Source organism: Gnatocerus cornutus, chromosome 9 (genome assembly GCF_029298725.1).
Source record: "Gnatocerus cornutus isolate USDA-ARS CGAHR chromosome 9, icGnaCorn1.1, whole genome shotgun sequence".
Lineage (NCBI taxonomy): Eukaryota > Metazoa > Arthropoda > Insecta > Coleoptera > Tenebrionidae > Gnatocerus > Gnatocerus cornutus.
In genome coordinates, this window is record NC_142241.1 from 1,732,255 (window position 1) to 1,753,561 (window position 21,307).

General features: G+C 34.1%; 2 protein-coding genes across 2 annotated transcripts; one reads left to right on the plus strand and one right to left on the minus strand.

The window, feature by feature from the left end:
- The first annotated feature begins 7,108 nt into the window (after positions 1-7,108).
- LOC148167706 (brachyurin-like) lies at positions 7,109-8,147 on the plus strand. Its single transcript, XM_088045432.1, has 3 exons — positions 7,109-7,218; positions 7,272-7,486; positions 7,537-8,147. Exons 1-3 carry the CDS (start codon positions 7,162-7,164, stop codon positions 8,081-8,083), a joined length of 819 nt encoding a protein of 272 aa, XP_087901558.1. The 5' UTR covers positions 7,109-7,161; the 3' UTR covers positions 8,084-8,147.
- A 1,290-nt stretch (positions 8,148-9,437) lies between these two features.
- Positions 9,438-10,631, minus strand: LOC148167707 (brachyurin-like). The gene is made up of 3 exons (XM_088045296.1): positions 10,522-10,631; positions 10,252-10,466; positions 9,438-10,201 (listed from the first exon to the last, which is right to left on the minus strand). Exons 1-3 carry the CDS (start codon positions 10,576-10,578, stop codon positions 9,655-9,657), a joined length of 819 nt encoding a protein of 272 aa, XP_087901422.1. The 5' UTR covers positions 10,579-10,631; the 3' UTR covers positions 9,438-9,654.
- Positions 10,632-21,307: the final 10,676 nt, after the last annotated feature.

Sequence of the window (21,307 nt, forward strand, 5' to 3'; positions counted from 1 at the left end):
AACTTATTAAAATTCCTTTATACATATGACCATAAAAAGAATTTTAGTACTTGATGTTAATATGAAGAAAAATTGCAGACGTAAAAATCATGGGATCCCATTTGGTTCTAGAAATACTTTATTTTTATGTTCGTATGACTTAATTTTTAAATTTATTTAATGTAAAATATCCTCCACTATTTTCTTTCGAATCGTTCAATCAAGGTAAAGGTGCATTATTTTTATAACTCTTAATTTTTTTAGTTGATTAACTTCTCTAAAATGGAGTAGAAGCTCATATGTATGTAGATCGCAGGGCCAAATTTACACATTATTCCATTAATTTAATTTCAGGCCACATTCTGTTTTTTTGTTCGTCTATTTGGTGCACACGTTGAAAAGGTGGCAACTTTAGTAAAGAAAAGCAGTTTTTGAACTATACAACAATCTAAGATAATTCCACGGAAACTAACCATAAGAAAACGACGCAATTTTCATTTCACACTCTTGAACTACTTGAAATCTTCAGTGTGAAGTCTGGAAATTGGTTGATAAGCATAAAGAAAAAAGAAATACAAGAGAAATAGGGCTATAAAAAGCTTAACAGGAGATGGGCTACGGCAAGGAGGAGTTTTAAGTCCTACGCTTTCTACCCTGGTAATGGACAACGTACGTATAGAAAGAAAAGGAAGAATAAAGACGCTAGATGTGGGATACAAAAATATGCAAAAATTTAAGATTTAAGAAGAGAAGCTTAGGGAGTAACACACAAAGTGATGACAATTGGAAAAGACCCAAAAACCATATGTATCAAAATAATGGTATGAGGATAGAACAAACAGAGTCTATAAAAAACTTGGGAGTGAATATACAAGAAAAAAGAACAAATTATAAAGGAATAAACGACAGAATCGGGAGTGCCCTAAAGGTGTACATACATTCGCAAGAAAACAAAAACGACGGTCTTTAACTTATGGCTGGGTCTTAAATTTGCATTGAAGTAGCAAGTTGCAAGCAGTTAAAATGAAATATCTATGGGCTGTAAAAAGTATAACAAGGAAGAGACAAAATCTGAAATGAGACAGTCTAAGAAGAACTCTAGGTGGAACAATTGAAGAAAAGTATCGAAAGAAAAGAGCTAAATTCCACGAAAACTAACCGTTTTAAAATAACTCAATTTTAATTTAACACACTTGTATAGTTGAGGTTAGAGTTTACCTAAATACAAACTGGACACTTTACACTGAATTCACATAAAAAAATTTGATCAATTCTTCATGTGTTTCACTTCTAATTACTGCTTCTAAGCAATATGTCTCAATTTTAAAAGTGCTTGTCACAGACTTCATCATTTCAGTGTCAACAAACAGGAAAGGAATCCAATTCTTTGCACAACACTTCAAAATAATTTCAATTTTGAAAGTAATTCCAAATTTCCATAAATATGAAAGCCAATTGTCAATATTTACAAATTATGACGTTGCTGACAAAATGTTCGCAGTCAAAGTCGCCAACTTTTGGTGTATAAAAATGACCGTATAATAGTATATTATTCAATGAGCGTGTAATGATGGCTATTACCCATGAAGATGAAGATCATCTGAGTGGGTACTAGCCATTACACGCGAGTCGAATACTATACTTTATCTACAACTTTTAAGACAAGAACAATATGAATTTATTACTGCTTTATTAATTTTTATGACCATGGTAATTATAAATAATAGTTATATTAGTGCAGGTATTAAAAGTAATAGGCGGATTTTGTTTATCCGTCCAATTATAGATAGCACTTTCTGTGGCAGTTGTAGTAGTAATGTTATCAACACTTTGTATGGTGCAATTATTCTTGTTAATTACTTCCACAATTTTTCTTCCTTGTTCCAACTTGTTATTTATGTTGTCGTCAATGTAACCTTCGGCAACTGCGGTTAATTTCCATCCCCCTAGATTTTTCGCGGCTATGATGTCACCACCTCCGCTCACACAAATTGTTGCCGAAGATCGACGAAATGAATAAAGTTCAGGATTTTCAAGTTTCAAGATATTTTCTACAAATTTCGTAAAATTTACCAGAAACTGTAAACGATCTAGACGTCTTTGTTTCAGTGATAGGTGTAGTGACGATAAGAGCTCCATTGTAATCTTTTATATCTTCAATTTTCATAGAATGCAATTCATTAGTGCGGCAGGCTCCCATTAAACCCATGATTAATGCTACCTGTAATAGTTATTTAATAAACTAGTTTGTTAATGAAGGCGATTAATGATCGACACTGTTTAAAGCACGAACGAGCGAAGCGAGTGAGTGTCTTTAATAGTGGAGATCATTAATCGCCCATTAACAAACGAGTTTATTACAACGTTTTATCGTTGACCACACAATACCTTTATTTGGGTGACAAAATGGGCAAGAGTTTCACTATGATAAAAAAACATAGTTACCATTGAAAAAAATGACATGCAAATTTTATCAACAAGTGTCACCATTTTGAAAAAGTTGTTGCTGAAGTCGTAATTATGGACCTGGAAAATTGTGATAATACCCTACCGGCTGCAGTGGTCCAAAGCGCAAACGATGCATGTTCAAGTTTATTACCGAGTAAAAGTCGGGATGTTTACGAAAAGACTGTACAATGAATTTTGTGACTGGTGTACCAAGCAAAATATAACCAACTACATAGAGCCCGTTTTCCTGGCATATTTTTCGGAAATTGCAAAAAAAGTCTGATAGCGAGCCTTTGGCCAAAATTTTCGATGTTAAAATCGACTCTTCGGATAAAAAACAATATTGAGATTGGAAACTTTAACAAATTGATAATGTATATAAAAAGGCAGACTGAAGGATATGTACCAAAAAAATCTAAAATTTTAGAAAAAGAACAGATATTACAATTCATTGTAGAAGCTCCTAACAATCTGTTCTTAATGATAAAGGTAAACAAAGGGTTTAAATTTAAATTTGTAATAACAAACCACTTTATAGGTCGCACTAATTTTTGGAATAGCAGGGGCGCTAAGAAAGCATGAACTTCTGGAGTTACAAACCAGTAATGTTGAAGACCTAGAATCAAAATTTTTAATTACCATCCCAGGATTAAGAACAAAAACAAAAGAGAAAAGAATTTTTACAATGGGGAGAATGCACATTTTTGAATTTTGATGAAAATCGATAGTTTTCATGTCGTATAATATGATGTTGCTAATAGAAAAATTGCAAAAAAATTGTTTATAATTTTTTAAGCGTTTTTAAAAGTCCGATTCGAGCGAGATTGGAAAACATACCTATCAGCGAGGCTAGCTTCGTGACGTCACATCTCAGCTTCGCTCTTAGCAGAGCCGTGCGTTTGTATTACTCTAATTCGATTGCCATCTTTATAATTGAAAATGGGGTCAAAACAGAGGTGTTTTGTGCCAGAATGTAAAAGGGCTAGTATTAATGCACCCGAAAAAATATTTATAACAGTTCCTTAAGACAATAAGAAGAAAAAAAATGCTTGTCGGCCGCGAGATGTTCGATGTCTGATGTTTCTATAAAGTGTAATCTTTTAAATTTATTGAAATTAATTATGTTATTACCCATGATACATGCAGGTATTACATTTTTTGATTGACTTTATCTCTAGTCCACATGCTACATACACTGACTTTATTTATTAAAGTGCTTTATACAAACTTAAAAACAATGAATTTTTTGCTTAAACTGAAGACTTTTGTTATATCCGAAACAACTGCCAATTGTACCTTTTCTCAAAGACTTGAAGTGTTGGGGGTTTTAATAAAAAAATCCTTTGGTCTAACGAAAAAACTATTCGAAGAAATTTACCAATTTAGTTGCGACTTTTATTCTATAGAGTAGTCTATCTAGTATGTCCCCGGATTGAATTTGCAAAAGGAAAAAAAACTTTATTTTTAATTTTACGCATAAATCACGGAATAAATAGTTTTTGCTTAAATTAAAACTTGTCAGAATGTGTTTCTAAAATCGTAAAAACCAAAAACTAACAAAGAACTTTTTTATTTTTAATTATGCAACAAATGCCAAAAGAATAAAATTTATTCCTTAATTTAAACCAATATTTGATTAACCCACACCTCTTTCAGCACATAGTTCAATAATTCTAACTCGTAATTCGACTGTTTCGAATTTTATCGGATGCAACTGCATTTATTATCCGAGTTTTAAATACTTACCCATTATTGAGTAAATTTTCGTTTAATCTTTAATGCACTATTTGATATTTTGAATTCACAGCCTACTATTAAGTACTTACGATTAGAAAATTCAATAAATAAAAATATGAAAAAATTGATTTTAAGAGTACAAACTAATAATTTTGAAATTTTAATTGCAGATTTATCTGTTTTGAATTAAGCAAAAATGTTATTCCATTGTCATTTTTTTGTAAAATGTAAAATAACTTTTTTTTTCTCTCTTGTGAACTCAATCCGGGCACATACTGTATAGTGGATTGTATAGAAATTAAAAATTAAAAAAACAACAAAAGCTTTGGATCAGTTATTGTTATTAATTTGGTCTGATTATAAAAAATCCAATACAGTAAACCACCTATTTAATTTCTACCAAATTATTGAATTATAAATTTTCTTGCGAATACGGAGAGAATATAGAAAATAATAGATGGTTATTATATTGTAGGTACATAAATAAAATTCAATCAAATCAGAATAGATCAAAATGTAAAAATATTTTTTCTACAAAGATGTTAAGAGAGAGAAAGAAATAATAAATCTGATTGTGTATTCGTAGAAATTATCGTTAAATGCGGTAAATGCGATAAATGCGCCCGCCGACCGAGAATGATGCAAAGCAAAAAGGTGAATAAACGTTTGAAAGTATACCGGTTGAATAAGAAACATCAACATAATAATTATAATTGTATTTCTCTTGGATAATAAAAACCCAACCATTCATTGTAAAATGACATATCAAGTTAAAGAAAGATGTAGTTACCGCGACACTTTCACCGCAAAGTTAGGATTTCTTGATAAAAAATCCCATATCATTTGCACATCTACGTGTCTCAAATTTTGTGTGTCGGCTTTTTGAAATCCCGTTTCCATTGTGTATAAATTCTTTTGCAAAAACAACCAAAAATTGCAACGCTGGTGTTAAACAAATATTCTGCATACGGAATTCCATCAGTAGGCGGAGCGCGTAGCTGAGATGTGACGTCAAACCAATGAAAAAGTGTTTCAGCTCCCGCCTGAATATTTAAATTTCTTTAGCCAATTTTGCCAAAACCGTCATGTATTTTTCAAAAATTTTTGCACCACTGCGTTATTTGAACAATATTCTACAAAATTTGGTACAAAAACATATAGGTTACATTTTTTGCATTCTCCCTATTGTGGATAGCGATCAAAGTTCATTCTTAAAATTAATCAGAAAATATGTAACACTGAGACCAAAGCATACAAAACACACACGATTCTTTGTACACTACAGAAACAATAAATGCAGCACTAACCCTGTGGGCATTAACACATTTTCCAAACTACCATGTACAGTTGCACAATTTCTAAAACTTGATCAACCACAACTCTATACCGGACATTGCTTGCGCAGATCGTCTGCCTCAATATTGTCAGATTCAGGGGCTGATTTTGCGGCCATAAAAAGACATGGGGGGTGGAAATCAACTAAAGTTGCGGAGGGCTACATCGAGGATTCGATCCAAAATAAAATAAACATTTCAAAACAGTTATTTTCTACACACACAGCCACTTCCTCCACCTCAACTTCCACTTCTTTCAGGGACCAGACTCCTGTAACTGAAATGACCACTCCTTTAACTGAAAACACCACTTCTTCAGTGGAACTGAACATAACCTCAAACCAATTCGATGAAGTGCAAGTGAATGATGTTCACAGCGCAATAACTCTTCCAATTTTAACCTTAAATAATTGTAGTATTAATAATTTCGTTGTAAATATTCAGAAATAGAAACATAGTTGAAAATAATGCCGTAGTTTTTGTTTTATTTCTGTGTGTATTTCTGGTTGCATATGTCAAAATGTCAAAATTACAAAAAGAGCTGCATAATGAAAAAGAGAGCGTTGATGACACCCATTAACGCATCCTTTTTCAGACAAACTGATTCATTAATATCGACATTAATAAGAGGTCAACGATAAAAAACATTACGGCTTGAGAAATTTTACAATTTCAATTTCGATCACTTACTTTGTCAGAAGAAATGGATGATCTGGTGCCTCTTTGAGAAATGTATTCAGTTCCTCCGGTGTAAAAGTCTTGGCTTTTTTTGGTCGATGGCGTTTTAGAAACGTCTTCAACTTCATGTAATGTTCGAGGTGGTTGTTATGATGAATATTCAGGGTACTTTTAAGCATTGAGTAGAAAGACCATAGTGAGGAAGACTTGTACTTCTTAGCTAATTCAGCAAAATACACAACTAACACATTTTCCGAGAAAAAAGTCGTTTTTTGTCTTGACTGCCAATCCATAAAATTCTTATATGCGGCATCATACTTCTTTTTTGATTTCGTAGGCAACAGATTCTCTGTTGTGCTTGCGGCTAATTGTAATATTCCGGTAGGTGTACAGCTACGCATTTCGTCTTCATCAGAAGTATTCGTATCACTCATCTTGTACGCGAAACAAACGAAAATAGAAGCTGACTTCACAAAATTCACCAAATTAGTAATGTTTGTAAAAACTAATGTCATCGTTATAACAACATCGTGCCAAAACAATGCATATCATTACATTTTGACGTAAGGATTGAGTAATATTACTCCACCGAATTGTCAATATTATTCAATTGACAATAGTAATAACTGTCATTACGTGCCAAAATCGGTTTCGTAATTCATAGATTATGCGATAGTTGTAGATAAAGTACATTCCTCCGCACAATGTTTTGGTACAGTCCCAAATTTCGGGCCAGGTTTGACATTTGGACCTCGCTAAGGTCTGAAATAAAGTATATTGCGTTGATTCCTATCGGTGATACACTTATGCTACACTGTCTCTCGCGTCAAGATGGAACTAATCAAGGACTATGACGTAGATCGATCAAATCTCAATTGACAAATCCAAATTGTTAATAGAGTAACTACTTACTCACTTCTAATCTCAAGTACAGTGCCCAAAACGGCATATAAACACCAAATCGTCGAGTCCAACTTCAATCAAAATGAGAACTGCACTGATCATCATCGCTTTCATCGCCTTGGCGTCCGCCGCACCAAAGGTAAAACAAAATCCCAATCATAATTCACTTTTCTAAATTGTTTTTTTGCACAGGTGACCAAGTTGGGCTACCGCAACTTGTACAAAACACCCATTGCACCCCCACCCCTTGGTTTGAACCCCAGAATTATCAATGGTCATGAAGCTGAGCCTCACTCAATTCCATTCCAAGCATTCCTTGAAGTGTACACCCTCACTCAAGGTTGGTACTGCGGTGGTTCTCTAATCTCTGAAAACTACGTTGTTACTGCTGGACATTGTGGTCATGGGTAAGTTTTTTTTGCCGTTGGAATAAAAGTGATTATTGGTAAACTTCTAGGGCCGTTCAAGTCTTGGTAACTCTAGGAGCTCACAAACCACAATCTTCTGAAGACACTCAAGTTCAAATTACCAGCACTGACATTACCGTCAACAAGGATTACGACGCTGACCTGATCATCAACGACATTGCCGTCATTGGTCTTCCCAATGGAGTGTCTCTTACTGATGCCATCCAGCCTGTCAAACTCGCCGCTGCTGGAAATGACTTCACCGGTTCCACCGCTAGGGCTAGTGGCTGGGGATTGACCGACGGCAATGGAAATCAGATTTCTGATGTCCTCAACTATGTTGATCTACCAGTCATCAGCAACGAGGACTGTTCAGCCATCTATGGCGATCTTCCAGACTCCATTGTATGTACTAGTGGCAACAATGCTGCAACCTGCAGTGGCGATTCTGGTGGTCCATTGGTGGTCGATAATGCTCTTATTGGTATCACCTCTTTTGGTGTCATAGGCTGTGTTCCGCAGTATCCTTCAGCGTTCACCAGAGTAACCAGCTTCCTGTCTTGGTTGCAGAGCAATACCGACGTCAAAGTAGCTTAAGTAAAAGATGTATGAAATTTAAATATAAATAAACAAATTTAAAAAAAATGTTTGTTATCATCAAAGGTCACCTGCCATTTATACAATGTGATAGTGTTAATAACATTATAAGCAAATCTTTAATCCTTGACGTCATTAATATTAACATTTTGCTTAAATCCTCTGTGAGTTCCAAGTTTCTCTAGTAAATGCTACTTATTTCTGTTTCAACTTTTATTATTCTCTTAGAAAAATATTTAAATCATTTTAGTAAGTAGGGGAAGACCACCGAATCTTTGTGAATTTTGTGAAAACTATCATTCGTGGTCGACAGGGAAAGTACACAGTCAAAATTCCCTTCGACTTTGAAGATGACAAAGACATAAGTTTAGGCAAATCTAAACCACGTGCAATGCCAAGATTTCAACAATTGGAAAAACGATTTGCCTAAAGTGATGAACTCGCGTTTAACCACAAAAAATTCCTGCGTGAATACCTAGAGTTGGGTCATATGAAACGCTTAGCAAAAAATGAGGAAAGTCAGGGGAAAAATTACATACCTCATCAAGCCGTAATCTGATATTCAGCATTGACAACAAAACTCCATGTAGTTTTTGACGCATCGAGCAAAACCACAATTTCCAGAAGTTTAAACGACAACTCAGTAATATCATTGTGAGATGGCGATTCCACAAATTAGCATTCACTGCAGATATAGAAAAAATATATAGACAGATAAAGATATCTGAAGATGACCAAGGTTTTCATAGAATTCTTTAGAGATTTTTGTCAAAAGATCCAATCAGGGAGTACAAACTGACTACAAGTCTGCGCCTTATTTGGCAATCAAAACATTGCACATACTGCGCATGATTTAATGATGTCTGCACATGATTTCGTGCAGATTTCTGCTGTTTTCTTGCAATTCAGCCGTTAAATCTTGATAAAAATTGGTGGTTTTGTAGATTTCGAGCTCTTCTTTGCAAATCCAAGTCTGAAAACGGCGAGAATCAGCGAGAAATCGTCGTTTGGCATCGAAATAGGCGGATTTTTTTTTAAGAATTTTGATGATTTCGTGCAGATTTCTGCTGTTTTCTTGCAATTCAGCCGTTGAATCTTGATTACAATTGGTGGTATTATAGATTTCGAGCTCTTCTTAGCAAATTTAAGCCAGAAAACCGCGAAAATCAGCGAGAAATCGTCGTTTTGCATCAAAATGAGCGGATTTCACTAAGAAATCTGATGAATTCTGCTGTTTTCTTGCAATTCAGCCGTTAAATCGTGATAAAAAGTGATGGTTTTGTAGATTTCGAGCTCAACAATTTTTAACTGTTTGTAAGTTGGAAAAACCCACCCATAGAGGATTTAAGCAAAATCAAGGATTAAAAATTTGCTTATAATGTTATTAACAGTTAATAGACCGCTACACTTCATTAAAAACAATCATGCTGACGTTGGCATTTTGATACAAGAAAACGTCCGATTGTTTTTTACCCACACTATCACATTGTATAAATGACAGTTGATCTTTGATGATAACAAACATTTTTTTTAATTTGTTTATTTATATTTAAATTCCATACATCTTTTATTTAAGGTATTTGGACGTCGGTATTGTTTTGCAACCAAGAGAGGAAGCTGGTTACTCTGGTGAACGCTGAAGGATACTGCGTATCACAGCCCACAACACCAAAAGAGGTGATACCAATAAGAGCATTATCGACCACCAATGGACCACCAGAATCGCCATTGCAGGTTCCAGCGTTGTTACCGCTAGTACATACAATGGAGTCTGGAAGATCGCCATAGATGGCTGAACAGTCCTCGTTGCTGATGACTGGTAGATCAACATAGTTGAGGACATCAGAAATCTGATTTCCATTGCCGTCGGTCAATCCCCAGCCACTAGCCCTAGCGGTGGAACCGGTGAAGTCATTTCCAGCAGCGGCGAGTTTAACAGGCTGGATGGCATCAGTAAGAGCCACTTTATAGGGAAGACCAATGACAGCAATGTCGTTGATGATGAGGTCAGCGTCGTAATCCTTGTTGACAGTTATGTCAGTGCTGGTAATTTGAACTTGAGTGCCTTCAAAAGATAGTGGCTTGTGAGCTCCTAGAGTTATCAAGGCTTGAACGGCACTAGAAGTTTACCAATAATCACTTTTATTCCAGCGGCAAAAAAAACTTACCCATCACCACAATGTCCAGCAGTAACAACGTAGTTTTCAGAAATTAGAGAACCACCGCAGTACCAACCTTCAGTGAAGGCGTACACTTCAAGGAAAGCTTGGAATGGAATTGAGTGAGGCTCAGCTTCATGACCATTGATAATTCTAGGGTTCAAACCCTGGGGTGGGGGTGCGATGGGTGTTTTGTACAAGTTGCGGTAGCCCAACTTGGTCACCTGTGCAAAAAAAAACAATTTAGAAAAGTGAATTATGATTGGGATTTTGTTTTACCTTTGGTGCGGCGGACGCCAAGGCGATGAAAGCGATGATGATCAGTGCGGTTCTCATTTTGATTGTAGTTGAGGTCGACAGTTTGGTGTTTATATACTGTTTTGGGCACAATAAGACAGGACGGGGTATTTGAGATAAGAAGTGAGCAAGGAAGCACGAGTTGAGCAAAATTTGACAATAACAAGTGGTCTAGACTCATTATAAGATAAGAATCAAAGGTGACGCAATTTTCGAACGTGTGGCACAATTTTTTCAAATTTGGCTCAAAATTTACACATAATAAACACGTCCTTGTCATATTTCTATAAATACTTTCTGTCTCATTATTATTATTATCTGCAATCTTCAACTTGAAAGCATAAAATTGAAAGAGCATGTTCAGGGTAGGATTCAGTTGATTGCTTCTTGTAAATCAACAGTAACTATGGCAAGTTTTCTAAATACAGCCCTGGAGAAAAGTAGCCGCAAAGCCAAAACGTGCCAACTTTACGCAGTAAATAAATAAATATTCTTGTAATTGTTCTGCTCATCTTCTCATTATTGCCAACAAAATTAAATGTGGCTACTGATCTACCGAGGGTACTATATTTAGCTCATCGTTTTTGTATGCAGTATCGTCTGCAATTTGGAACTCTTGAAGAAAAGATAACAAATTTTGAAAAAAAAAAAAATGTACTGGAGAAGTGGCAAGTCATTGCTAAAGTGGAATGGCCTTCTGATTGCTAATCTTAAGTACGATTTGCTCCGTCAGGTCTCGATTCAGAAATATTCTTGAATAGTATATTATAATACAAGTTTATAAGCAAGCCTTTAAAACACGCACGACGAGTTTAAGAGCACGACGCGTCAGTGTTTTAAAGGCGCTTATTAACGAGTGTTGTACGCTATTTTTTATTATACCTATCCATTTACAATCCTTTAGGAACATTGAAAAAATGTGAATTTCATACGATTATGGCCAACAGTGGCATCAATGAGTTGAAACGTCAGGCGGGATGGAAATCTTCGAGTGATTCAAACAAAATAGTTGTTTCCAAACGCATTGCTGGTGTTCTGAACACATCGGTTGCTAAATCAACTTCATCAAGAGCTATGGACTAGTGATGTGCCGAGACGGTTTGACTCGAGTCAGACTCGATTCCTGCTTTAGAACTCGCCTACTCGAATACCAATTTATTTTGATTCGGGTACGCCGGACTCGATTCCGGTACTCGAGTCAGGAAGAATCGATTCGTACTCGCTAACTCGATTCTATTTATGCGAGTCCAACTGACTCGAGTCTCGTATTCGAGTTTGGTTAACTCGCTCGAACTCGCAAACTGTTTACTTAAGCAATGAAGTGGCGCGGCCGCGCAGGTCTAATAATGCAAACAAGTTTGTACGTGCATCTTTTTGTTTTGATTTCTTTGTTTTGTGTCAGTTAGCTAGCAGTTCTTGTGAGTACTGAGTTCTACTGAGTGAATTTATTTCATTGTTTATTAATACCGGAAGTGAAGTGATTAGATTAGATTGTAATTAACTTTATTATAGAATGGCGCCGAAAAAAACCTCAGGTGAATGGAAGTGTTTTGAGAAAATGGCCGGCGATAAAATAAAGTGCAAAACTGTGACTCCGTATTTAAAGATTTCAAAAACACAACTAATTTGTTAAAGCACTTAAAAAAATCTCATCCTATTATTTACTCGACTCATATTGACAATTCTTTAACTACCTCCCCCGCTCAAAGTGATCCCGATTTATTAAGTGTAGCTTCTGGTTCTGGAGATGGAACGCCAGTCAACGAGGACAAGAACTCCAATCTATCCCAGTCAATAACAGACGGCGATACACCACCAGTACCACCACCACGTAAACGGCAACTTCAGATGACCTTTCCGTCTAAGCAAGCTCTGAAGGTGAATTCTAAAAAGGTGGATAAAGCGTTACTGAGAATGGTGTGTGTTGATTTTCAACCGCTTCAAGTCGTTGAAAATACAGGTTTTCAAGAGTATACTCGTGCGCTTAACCCTAATTATGAGCTACCTTCGCGAAAGATTCTTTCGGAAAAATTAATTCCGGAGCAATATTCTTTGGCAAGAAAGGCTACGCAAGAGATGCTTAAAGTAACAGATTACATTGCTTTGACAACAGACTTGTGGACCTCCGATAGCAGCAAAAGTTACATGACCCTGACGATTCATTTCATTTATGATGCCAAATTTAAAACTTTAACGTTATCGACCAGGGAAGTTAAGGATGCCCATACGTCAGAAAATTTAGCTCGAGAAATGAAAGATATATTGGAAACCGAATGGAATATTTTGGACAAAATCATTTGTGTTACAACTGACAATGCGGCTAATATAAAAAAAGCTGTTGTTGATATTCTGCAAAAACCTCATCACAGTTGTGCAGCTCATACTTTGAACTTGGTGGTTCAAGATACCATCAAAAACAATGAACTATTAATTAGATTGATTGAAAAGTGCCGAGCAATAGTAGCCTATTTCAAAAGAAGCAATAATGCTGCATATACAGGGTGTCCCAAAAGGTGCGCACTAACTTCTCATAAAATGTTTCCTTGAATTCTTTACACAAAAATTTTGCTTTAAAAATTGTGTTCATTAATGTAGTTTTCGAACTACACATCAATAAGTCTGACCAATGAGAGATCTTCTTAAATTAGTGTGGCAAGGTATTTTTGCGTTGCTATGTAATGTTTAAAAATAATTTTACCTAAACATTTGAGTGGACCGCTTTTATCGTAAAATTTTTTGACATTTGATGTGTTATTTAAATTGTCAAAATGTTGTATTCTGTGGGTGAATATTGTGACATGTACGCAGTGTTGGGCGGTTGTAATGGAAATTTTACCGCTGCAAGTAGAGAATATGCAGAACTTTACCCTCTTCGTCGATTACCAGACAAAAATGTCTTTCAAAGACTAGATCGTTGTATAAGGGAAACAGGACAAATACGTCCACGATATGAAATTAGTCGTCCTAGAAGTACAAGAACGCCCGAACTAGAAGAAGCTATTTTGGAACATGTTGAGAATTTTCCTGGCCAAAGTATTCGTGGTATATCAAGAGTATTTGAAGTGAACAGTAGTTTGGTTGGGAGAATACTGCAAACTGAACGGTACCATCCTTATCACTACACAAGGGTCCATGCGTTAGAAGAAGGGAATTATGAACCTCGTGTACAATATTGTCAGTGGCTTCTGCAGCACAATGATAACTTTATTAATCAAATTCTTTGGTCTGATGAAGCAACATTTACACGGGAAGGAATTTTTAATATGCATAACAATCATTATTGGGCAATCGAAAATCCGCACGTTTTTAGAAGTAGCAGGCATCAGCGTAAATTTGGAATATATTTGTGGGCAGGCATAATTGGCAATAGACTAATTGAACCTTTTGTTATACCAAATCGTATGAACCATCAACATTTATTACATTTTTTTAATAATGAACTAGAAGATCACTTGGATGAATTGCCACTAGCTTTACGAATAAACATGTGGTTTCAACTGGATGGCGCTCCTATTCATTTTGCTGTTCTAGTTCGAAGGTGGTTGGATGAAAATTTTGGCAATCGTTGGATTGGTCGAGGTGGACATGTTCATTGGCCGGCTCGATCGCCTGATTTAACTCCGTTGGATTTTTTTCTTTGTTCAAGAACAAATGCAGCTGGAACCCTTAAAACTAAAACAAGATGTCCAGACAAGATGGAATTCAGTGTATTATATGCTCGAACGTCTCGATAAGGTCAAGATACCTCTTTCTGCAGCAATCTCTTCATTACCTGGCTGTCCAGATAATATTAACGCTGACGAATAGATCGAGGTGCACGAGTGCCTTTGCGTTTTAAAACCTGTGGAACAAATGACGGGTATTATATCTGGCGAGCAATATCCAACGTTATCCTGCATCGTACCTCTTATTCGAGGCGTACAAACGGCATTAAGAAGTTGCAGTTCTAATTCCGAAGTCGCTAGTTAAAAATAAAATTACTGGACGTTTTCGATAAAAGATTTGGTGGTCATGAGATTAACAAAACTGTTGCTAAAGCAACATTCATGGATCCAAGATTTACGAAAGCTGGTTTTGGCATTGAGACAAATGCAGATAATGACCTGACCTGACCTGACCTGACCCGAGTCTACTCGATCCATCAAAACAGCGACTCGGCACATCACTACTATGGACGTCCAACAGAAGAATGAAAATGAAAAAGCTTCTACTAGTGATGAATTAGAAGCAACAAACAGCAGTAACCAGCTTAAAGCGGCGGGCTTTGAAATTTCAAACAATAGTAATTGTAATTTTCAAGTTTATTTATATCATAAATAAAAATTGGTCACTATTGCTTGTTACCTAGCCAACTTTAAAGCTTTAGTGGTTTAAAAACGCCATTTTGCACGCTTTTGCGTGTTTTACTCCCTTGCGTTATGACAACAAGCAGTTCACACTGAATTGTCATCTCAAGTCGTTATTTAATTTGACTCCTTTCAGCAGTAATGTAAAAAATTGAGAAAGTTATTGAGTAAGTGCAAGCAGCATTTAATGGCATTAGAAGCGCTAAACTAGCCAGTGAAGCATTGAGATACATTGATCATCTTCATCGTGAAACAAAAACTGGACATGGCGTCAATTAAAGATTGGGAAAGTCAAAATCAGAACCAAAATCAAAACATCTTTAACAGGTTTCTTTTGGAGCGAAGATGTTTTGCATTGGATTATTGAACAATTCATTACCATTATCAAAATTACAATTTATTCCCAAACACCAAATTTTGTCAAAAAATGCTGACGCGCGTTTCGATAGCAATGCTATCATCATCAGAGCGATGATTAAACTAAAAACTAACAAATAATTCGTCCTTATAATACTAAAAGCGTGTCGGACTCGTCCTCTTTGGCGCAGGTAGAAGGGAGTAGAGGGGGAAGGAGGGGATGGGGCCGTTGCTGGGTTCATTATCGCATTTTTGTTCCTAAATATTTCTAGACTTTCATAAATGTCTAGAAATTTACAATTACTTACAAAACCACAGTTTTGTTAGCAACAGCGTTGGTTGAAGTATCAACACACGACAACAACTGGATTAAAGCAAGAGTACTCGTCGATAGTGGATGAATTTCATCACTCAAGCCACAAGTGTAACAGTAAAAGGCATTGATCACATGAGCAACACCATCAAGAAAAGAACAAAAATTCAAATTAAATCAAAATTAAACAATTTCAACTCGAAAATAATTAATAATAATTAATTTTGCCATTAATTTTTGCAATAAATTTTTAATTAGTTAATACACTCCACTTTGACAACGTGTTAACCTCAAAAATCGCTACATTCAATTTTCCCCTGATTTTCTCCCTAAGGAATTGAAATCCTGATTTACACCCAAAAATTTTCGAACATTTACACAGGAGAGTGGACTGATAGCAATGAGCTGCACTTTACAAAGTATTTTTCTAGAAAATAAACACAAAACAAATCCCGAAAATCTCCAAGACATCCTAGACAGCGCGGAAGACACTATTGTATGCAATTTAATAAATTTTTTCAGCGATTCTTCTCACGTCGAATATTTTTTCCCCCAATAGGTAAAAAACGTGAGTTTTTCAATGAATAATAATAATTATAATTCGTTGAAATTAATTTAATTATTTCAGTCACAGTCCTGTGCAGTTTAGTGAAGACGGGCCATCAGGAGCTGGTCCAAGCCAGAGAAACAAAAATACCTCAAAGTATTTTTTTTTATTTTTCTTCCTTGTTTGATTATTAAATGTTCTATATTTAAATATTTATTTTCAAATCTGCTATCTTCAATTTCAATTTAAAAGTAAAAATTTTTATTTTTAGAAAAAAACAAATAACAATAAGCTGTCATCATCAGGAAAGCGTGTTTATGTTATGAAACATTGTTCTAACATTACTTTTAACTAATGTTAGAACAACGTTTTATAAACATTTGTTTTTAGTTTAGGTTTGAATAGGTTTAATTTAGGTTTATTTATGTCAATATTTTTTTATATTTTAAATTTTTGACATATATTTTTTATTCTTTTTTTGTTATAATTTTTAGGTTTGAATAGATTTATTTTTTGTAAAGTATTTTTTTTTATATTTTATATACAGTATGTCCCCGGATTGAGTTCACAAGAGGGAAAAAAAGTTTGTTTTCCATTTTAGAAAAAATGACAAAGAAATAACATATTTTGCTTATTTCAAAACAGATAAATCTAATTTCAAAATTATTAGTTTGTACTCTTAAAATTTATTTTTTTACTATTTTTATTTATTAAATTTTGTAATCGTATTTAAATAATAGCAGGCTGTGGATTCACAATATCAAATAGTGCGTTAATGATTAAAGGAAAATTTACCCAATAATGTGTAAGTATGAAACAATTGGATAAGAAATGCAGTTGCAACCTTAAGGGGATATCGAACAAATTTCAGTATAGGGCAAATTCAATGTATTTTTCTAAACACGATTACTCGAAAACTATTTGAGTAAATTGCTTTCTGTTTTTTGCATATGAATCTGTTCAACGTGCACTATGTTGAATGCTATACAGGGTGTCCCAAAAGTGACGCACCACCTTAAAAGGGGGTAATTGGGTGGTCCTCCAGAGTACCAAAAAAATGTTAAAAAAAATTCCAGACTCTCTGTTTGAAAAATCGTGTTTGGAAAATTTCATATTCGAAGCATGTTATCCTTGTCTAGCAGTGACATCTCTTTTCTCTGTACCAGAGAGGTCGGTCTGGTAGGTAGAAATGCGGGTACCATAAATCAATTTTGTAGCCGAAGGGATAGTTTACAACTGAAGCTTTTCCATAAACACACAAAATCTTAAATTTGCCTGAAACAAGATTTTTCTCTTTCATTCAAACTGAACGTAGCTTTGAGGACAATCATTTCAAAATTTTGAACTTTATATCTGATGAATTAGGATTTTAAATTGTTTTAGAATAGTTTAGGTGATAAATATTTGCCTTTATCTTTATTTTTTAAGATCTCGAACAAATTTCAATATAAGGCAAATTCAATGTATTTTTCCAAACACGATTACTCGAAAACTACTTGAGTAAATTGGTTACTGTTTTTTGCATATGAATCTGTTTAACGTGCACTATGTTAAATGCTGTATACAATTTTCATAAAATGAATATTTAATGACTTTTTGATTAATTAAATACGAAAACTTGGCAGAAAGCGAAATAATTTTTAGCATTTCACATGCGTAGACTTTTCAAAATTAACACATACGTATTTTGAGAACAACCAGACAGTAGTATAACGTCTTGTTGTCAAAATTATGACTTTGACTGCACTGATGGCCAAATTATTATTGCCCATGGCCAGTAAATCTTAAATACTTTGATAGTAGAGTCCGATACTTTACAAATTACACCCATGAAACTTAATAATTACAATATCTCATTATTATTATTTAATGTTTATCTTCATAAATAAATTAAATTTTTCCCGAAAAGGTGGGATTTGTGTAATTGCAAAAATTGAAGAATTAATAGATGAACTGAGATCTTCGAATTTTGTCCAAGATTTTTGTAAATGTAACAAAAAAATAGTGAACATAATTAGAAATAATTAAATTATAAATAATATGTAATTATATTCTGTTGTTTTAGTGATTGATCTATCCAATCACTAAAACAACAGAATATAATTACATATTATTTATAATTTAATTATTTCTAATTTGAGTGAGTCACATGGCGCAAACTCTCAAAATTTCATGTCGATGTGACTGAAACTACAAAAATTACAGATGGCAACAGAAATTTTAAAAATTTTTGGTTTTTCATCAAAATGAAAATTTTTAAAATTTGTTTCTTTTGTTCCATTTTTTTGACATTTTGCACAATTTATAAATACAGTACATACAGCAAGTTTTTAAAATTGGATATGATTACAACTGAAATTGTCAAAATTACGAAATTCTCTAAAAGTGTTGACAATTTTTGGTTTCTCATCAAAATATTTTTTTTTAAATTAGTCTCTTTGAAGATTTTTGATTTTTCATCAAAATAAACATTTCTAAAATTTGCTCCTTTGGTTCCATTTTTTTGACATTTTGTACAATTCATAAGTGAGTCACATGGCGCAAACTCTCAAAATTTCATGTCGATGTGACCGAAACTGCAAAAATTACAGATGGCAACAGAAATTTTAAAAATTTTTGGTTTTTCATCAAAATGAAAAATTTTAAAATTTGTTTCTTTTGTTCCATTTTTTTGACATTTTGCACAATTTATAAATACAGTACATACAGCAAGTTTTTAAAATTGGATATAATTACAACTGAAATTGTCAAAATTACAAGATTCTCTAAGTGTTGACTATTTTTGATTTCTCATCAAAATAAACATTTCTAAAATTTGCTCCTTTAGTTCCATTTTTTTGATATTTTGTACAATTCATAAGTGAATCACATGGCGCAAACTCTCAAAATTTCATGTCGATGTGACCAAATTTACCAAAATTACAGATGTCAACAATCAGCATCTTGGAGCTTGGCAATAGACAAGAAAGACTAAAAAATTGAAGAAGTTTCGTTCCAAACAAAGAAACAATAAGGGTGACTGCAATTACGGCGCAGAAGCAGCGCAACCTGACATGGACAATGGTCAAGGAGCACTGTAATTTATTTTTGCAAAATTTGCAAAACATAAGTCCTTCAAATATGAAAGAAATCGAGGAAAAAACAAGAAATCAACAGGAGAAAATGGGCTTCTTGAAATCAAATGTTTCCCTTCAGTAGGTAAAAAGACATTCAAGAATGTCAAATTATATATAAAGTTATAAAGTTGAAAGAGAAACCATTGTGTATCATTTATTTAGCCTAAAAAAAATCACCCATATGTTTACCAATTTCAGGGCCAGCAAGAGAGAATGACTTTCAAGTGATTAAAATAAAAAAAAACCCAAGAATTTCTGGCAAATAAAAATACTGCCGAAATTAAAAGCCTTCTTTAAAGATTGTTTACTTCCGGAAATTATTGACAGCCGGGTAAATAGCGGTTGTTTTCTGCAAAAAAATGTAGAAATAAAAAATGTTTTGTTTGTAATTGGAATATAGATTGATTTATTTCGTTTTGGTTTGTTTTGTTTTATTTATTTTAATGATTAAGTGTTTACTATAGCTCATTTGTATTAAAGTATGTGGCTTAAGCCAAAATTTAACAAAAAGCGTTTTCAATTTTTTAAAAAAAATAACAAAATGATAGAGCCTTTTATTTGTTATTATTTCAGAAACATTCTATTATTATTCCCCAAATTTTCAAATCCCTTTATTTGACGACAAATACAGTAAAAAATTAAGATTATTAGACGACTTAAACTGAAAATAGAATTTTTACGCCTCAAAAGCAGCCTAAAAGTCAGTCTTTTCTGGCCGCAAACATTTTTGGCCGATCTATGGTGGCGCCATCTATCCATAATTTTGCATATTACATCAAGATACCGACATTACCGCCAATTTTAAAATTATTTGGTTAAAATCAAATCGTCGAACTGCTGCCATTCTAACCTCAATTAAGTTTACAGTGGACCAAAAGGTTTATACAAAATTCAAAGGAGAAAATTTAAACTCCAAACCATTTCTACGCGGCCTTATGATTGGTCAATTTTGTCGTCTTTTCTCAGATTTTGTTGGAGCTGGAACTTTTTTTACAGCTTTTCCCGATATGCCCGGTTTTCGACTAGGCATGAGTTCTGGGACGCCTGTATATTTAATAGGGAGAATGCAAAAAATGTAATCTATATAAATGTTTACCTCATTGTGTAGAATATTGTTTAAGTAATGCAGTGGTGCAAAAAATTTTCAAAAATACATGACGAATTGGTCAAAATTTTCTAAAGACGTTTAAATATTTGAGCGCGAGCTTAAACGCTTTTTCATTGGTTTGACGTCACATCTCAGCTTCGCGCTCCGCCCACAGATTGAATCTCATTTATGGTAGTTCATAAAATCAACCCACAGATGTAGCAAAACTTTCTATTCATCATTTGATGATGATTTTTGCGAGAGTGGATTGCAACAAACCTCTGATAATTATATTTCATTTTGCTACGGAAAAATTCAAGACGAAAATATTGCGAATTTAAGTACTACCCAAAGTTATCAGTTTTTATTGAAATTTCAAAAAAATTAAATATTTCGATTCGTTCATGTGTTTTTGATTTTAAAAAAATTCCAGTTTTGGGAGCCTCGCCTGACAGTGTCACAGAAGATTCTGTGATAGAAATTTAAATGTCCAATTTTAGAAAACACAGTTTCTAGATACATAAATTTACCTCCGACTCTGCGTAAATGTCTCAACAATAACATATTGAGACTAAAAACTGCTGTGAAGAAGGCAATTTCGTATAGAAAAACAGAAAAAATTTCTTTGGAAGACCAAGTGGCTCTTCTGACCAAAGAAGTGTGAATAGTCCAAAACATGTTTTTTGAATTACACGATTGTTGTGATAGTTACTTTTGTCAAGGAAAGAAAGACTCACGGCGGATCGGAATAGACAATCTTTGCTTCCTAGAGTCAATTAATTCCAGCAACATGTGATCAAAATAAAACTTAATCAATTTTGGTTCCATTTTTTTCCAAAAAGTTGTGTCTTCATAAATATATTCATATTTCATATCACTTTCTTGTCCAAACTAAACACCCAGAATACACTTTTTTTTTCGTGTTATTCCTTAACTGCCCTTGGATTTGGTAATACCAATTATGATTTGAATTTACAATGTATGTTCCATTTTTTTCTAGTT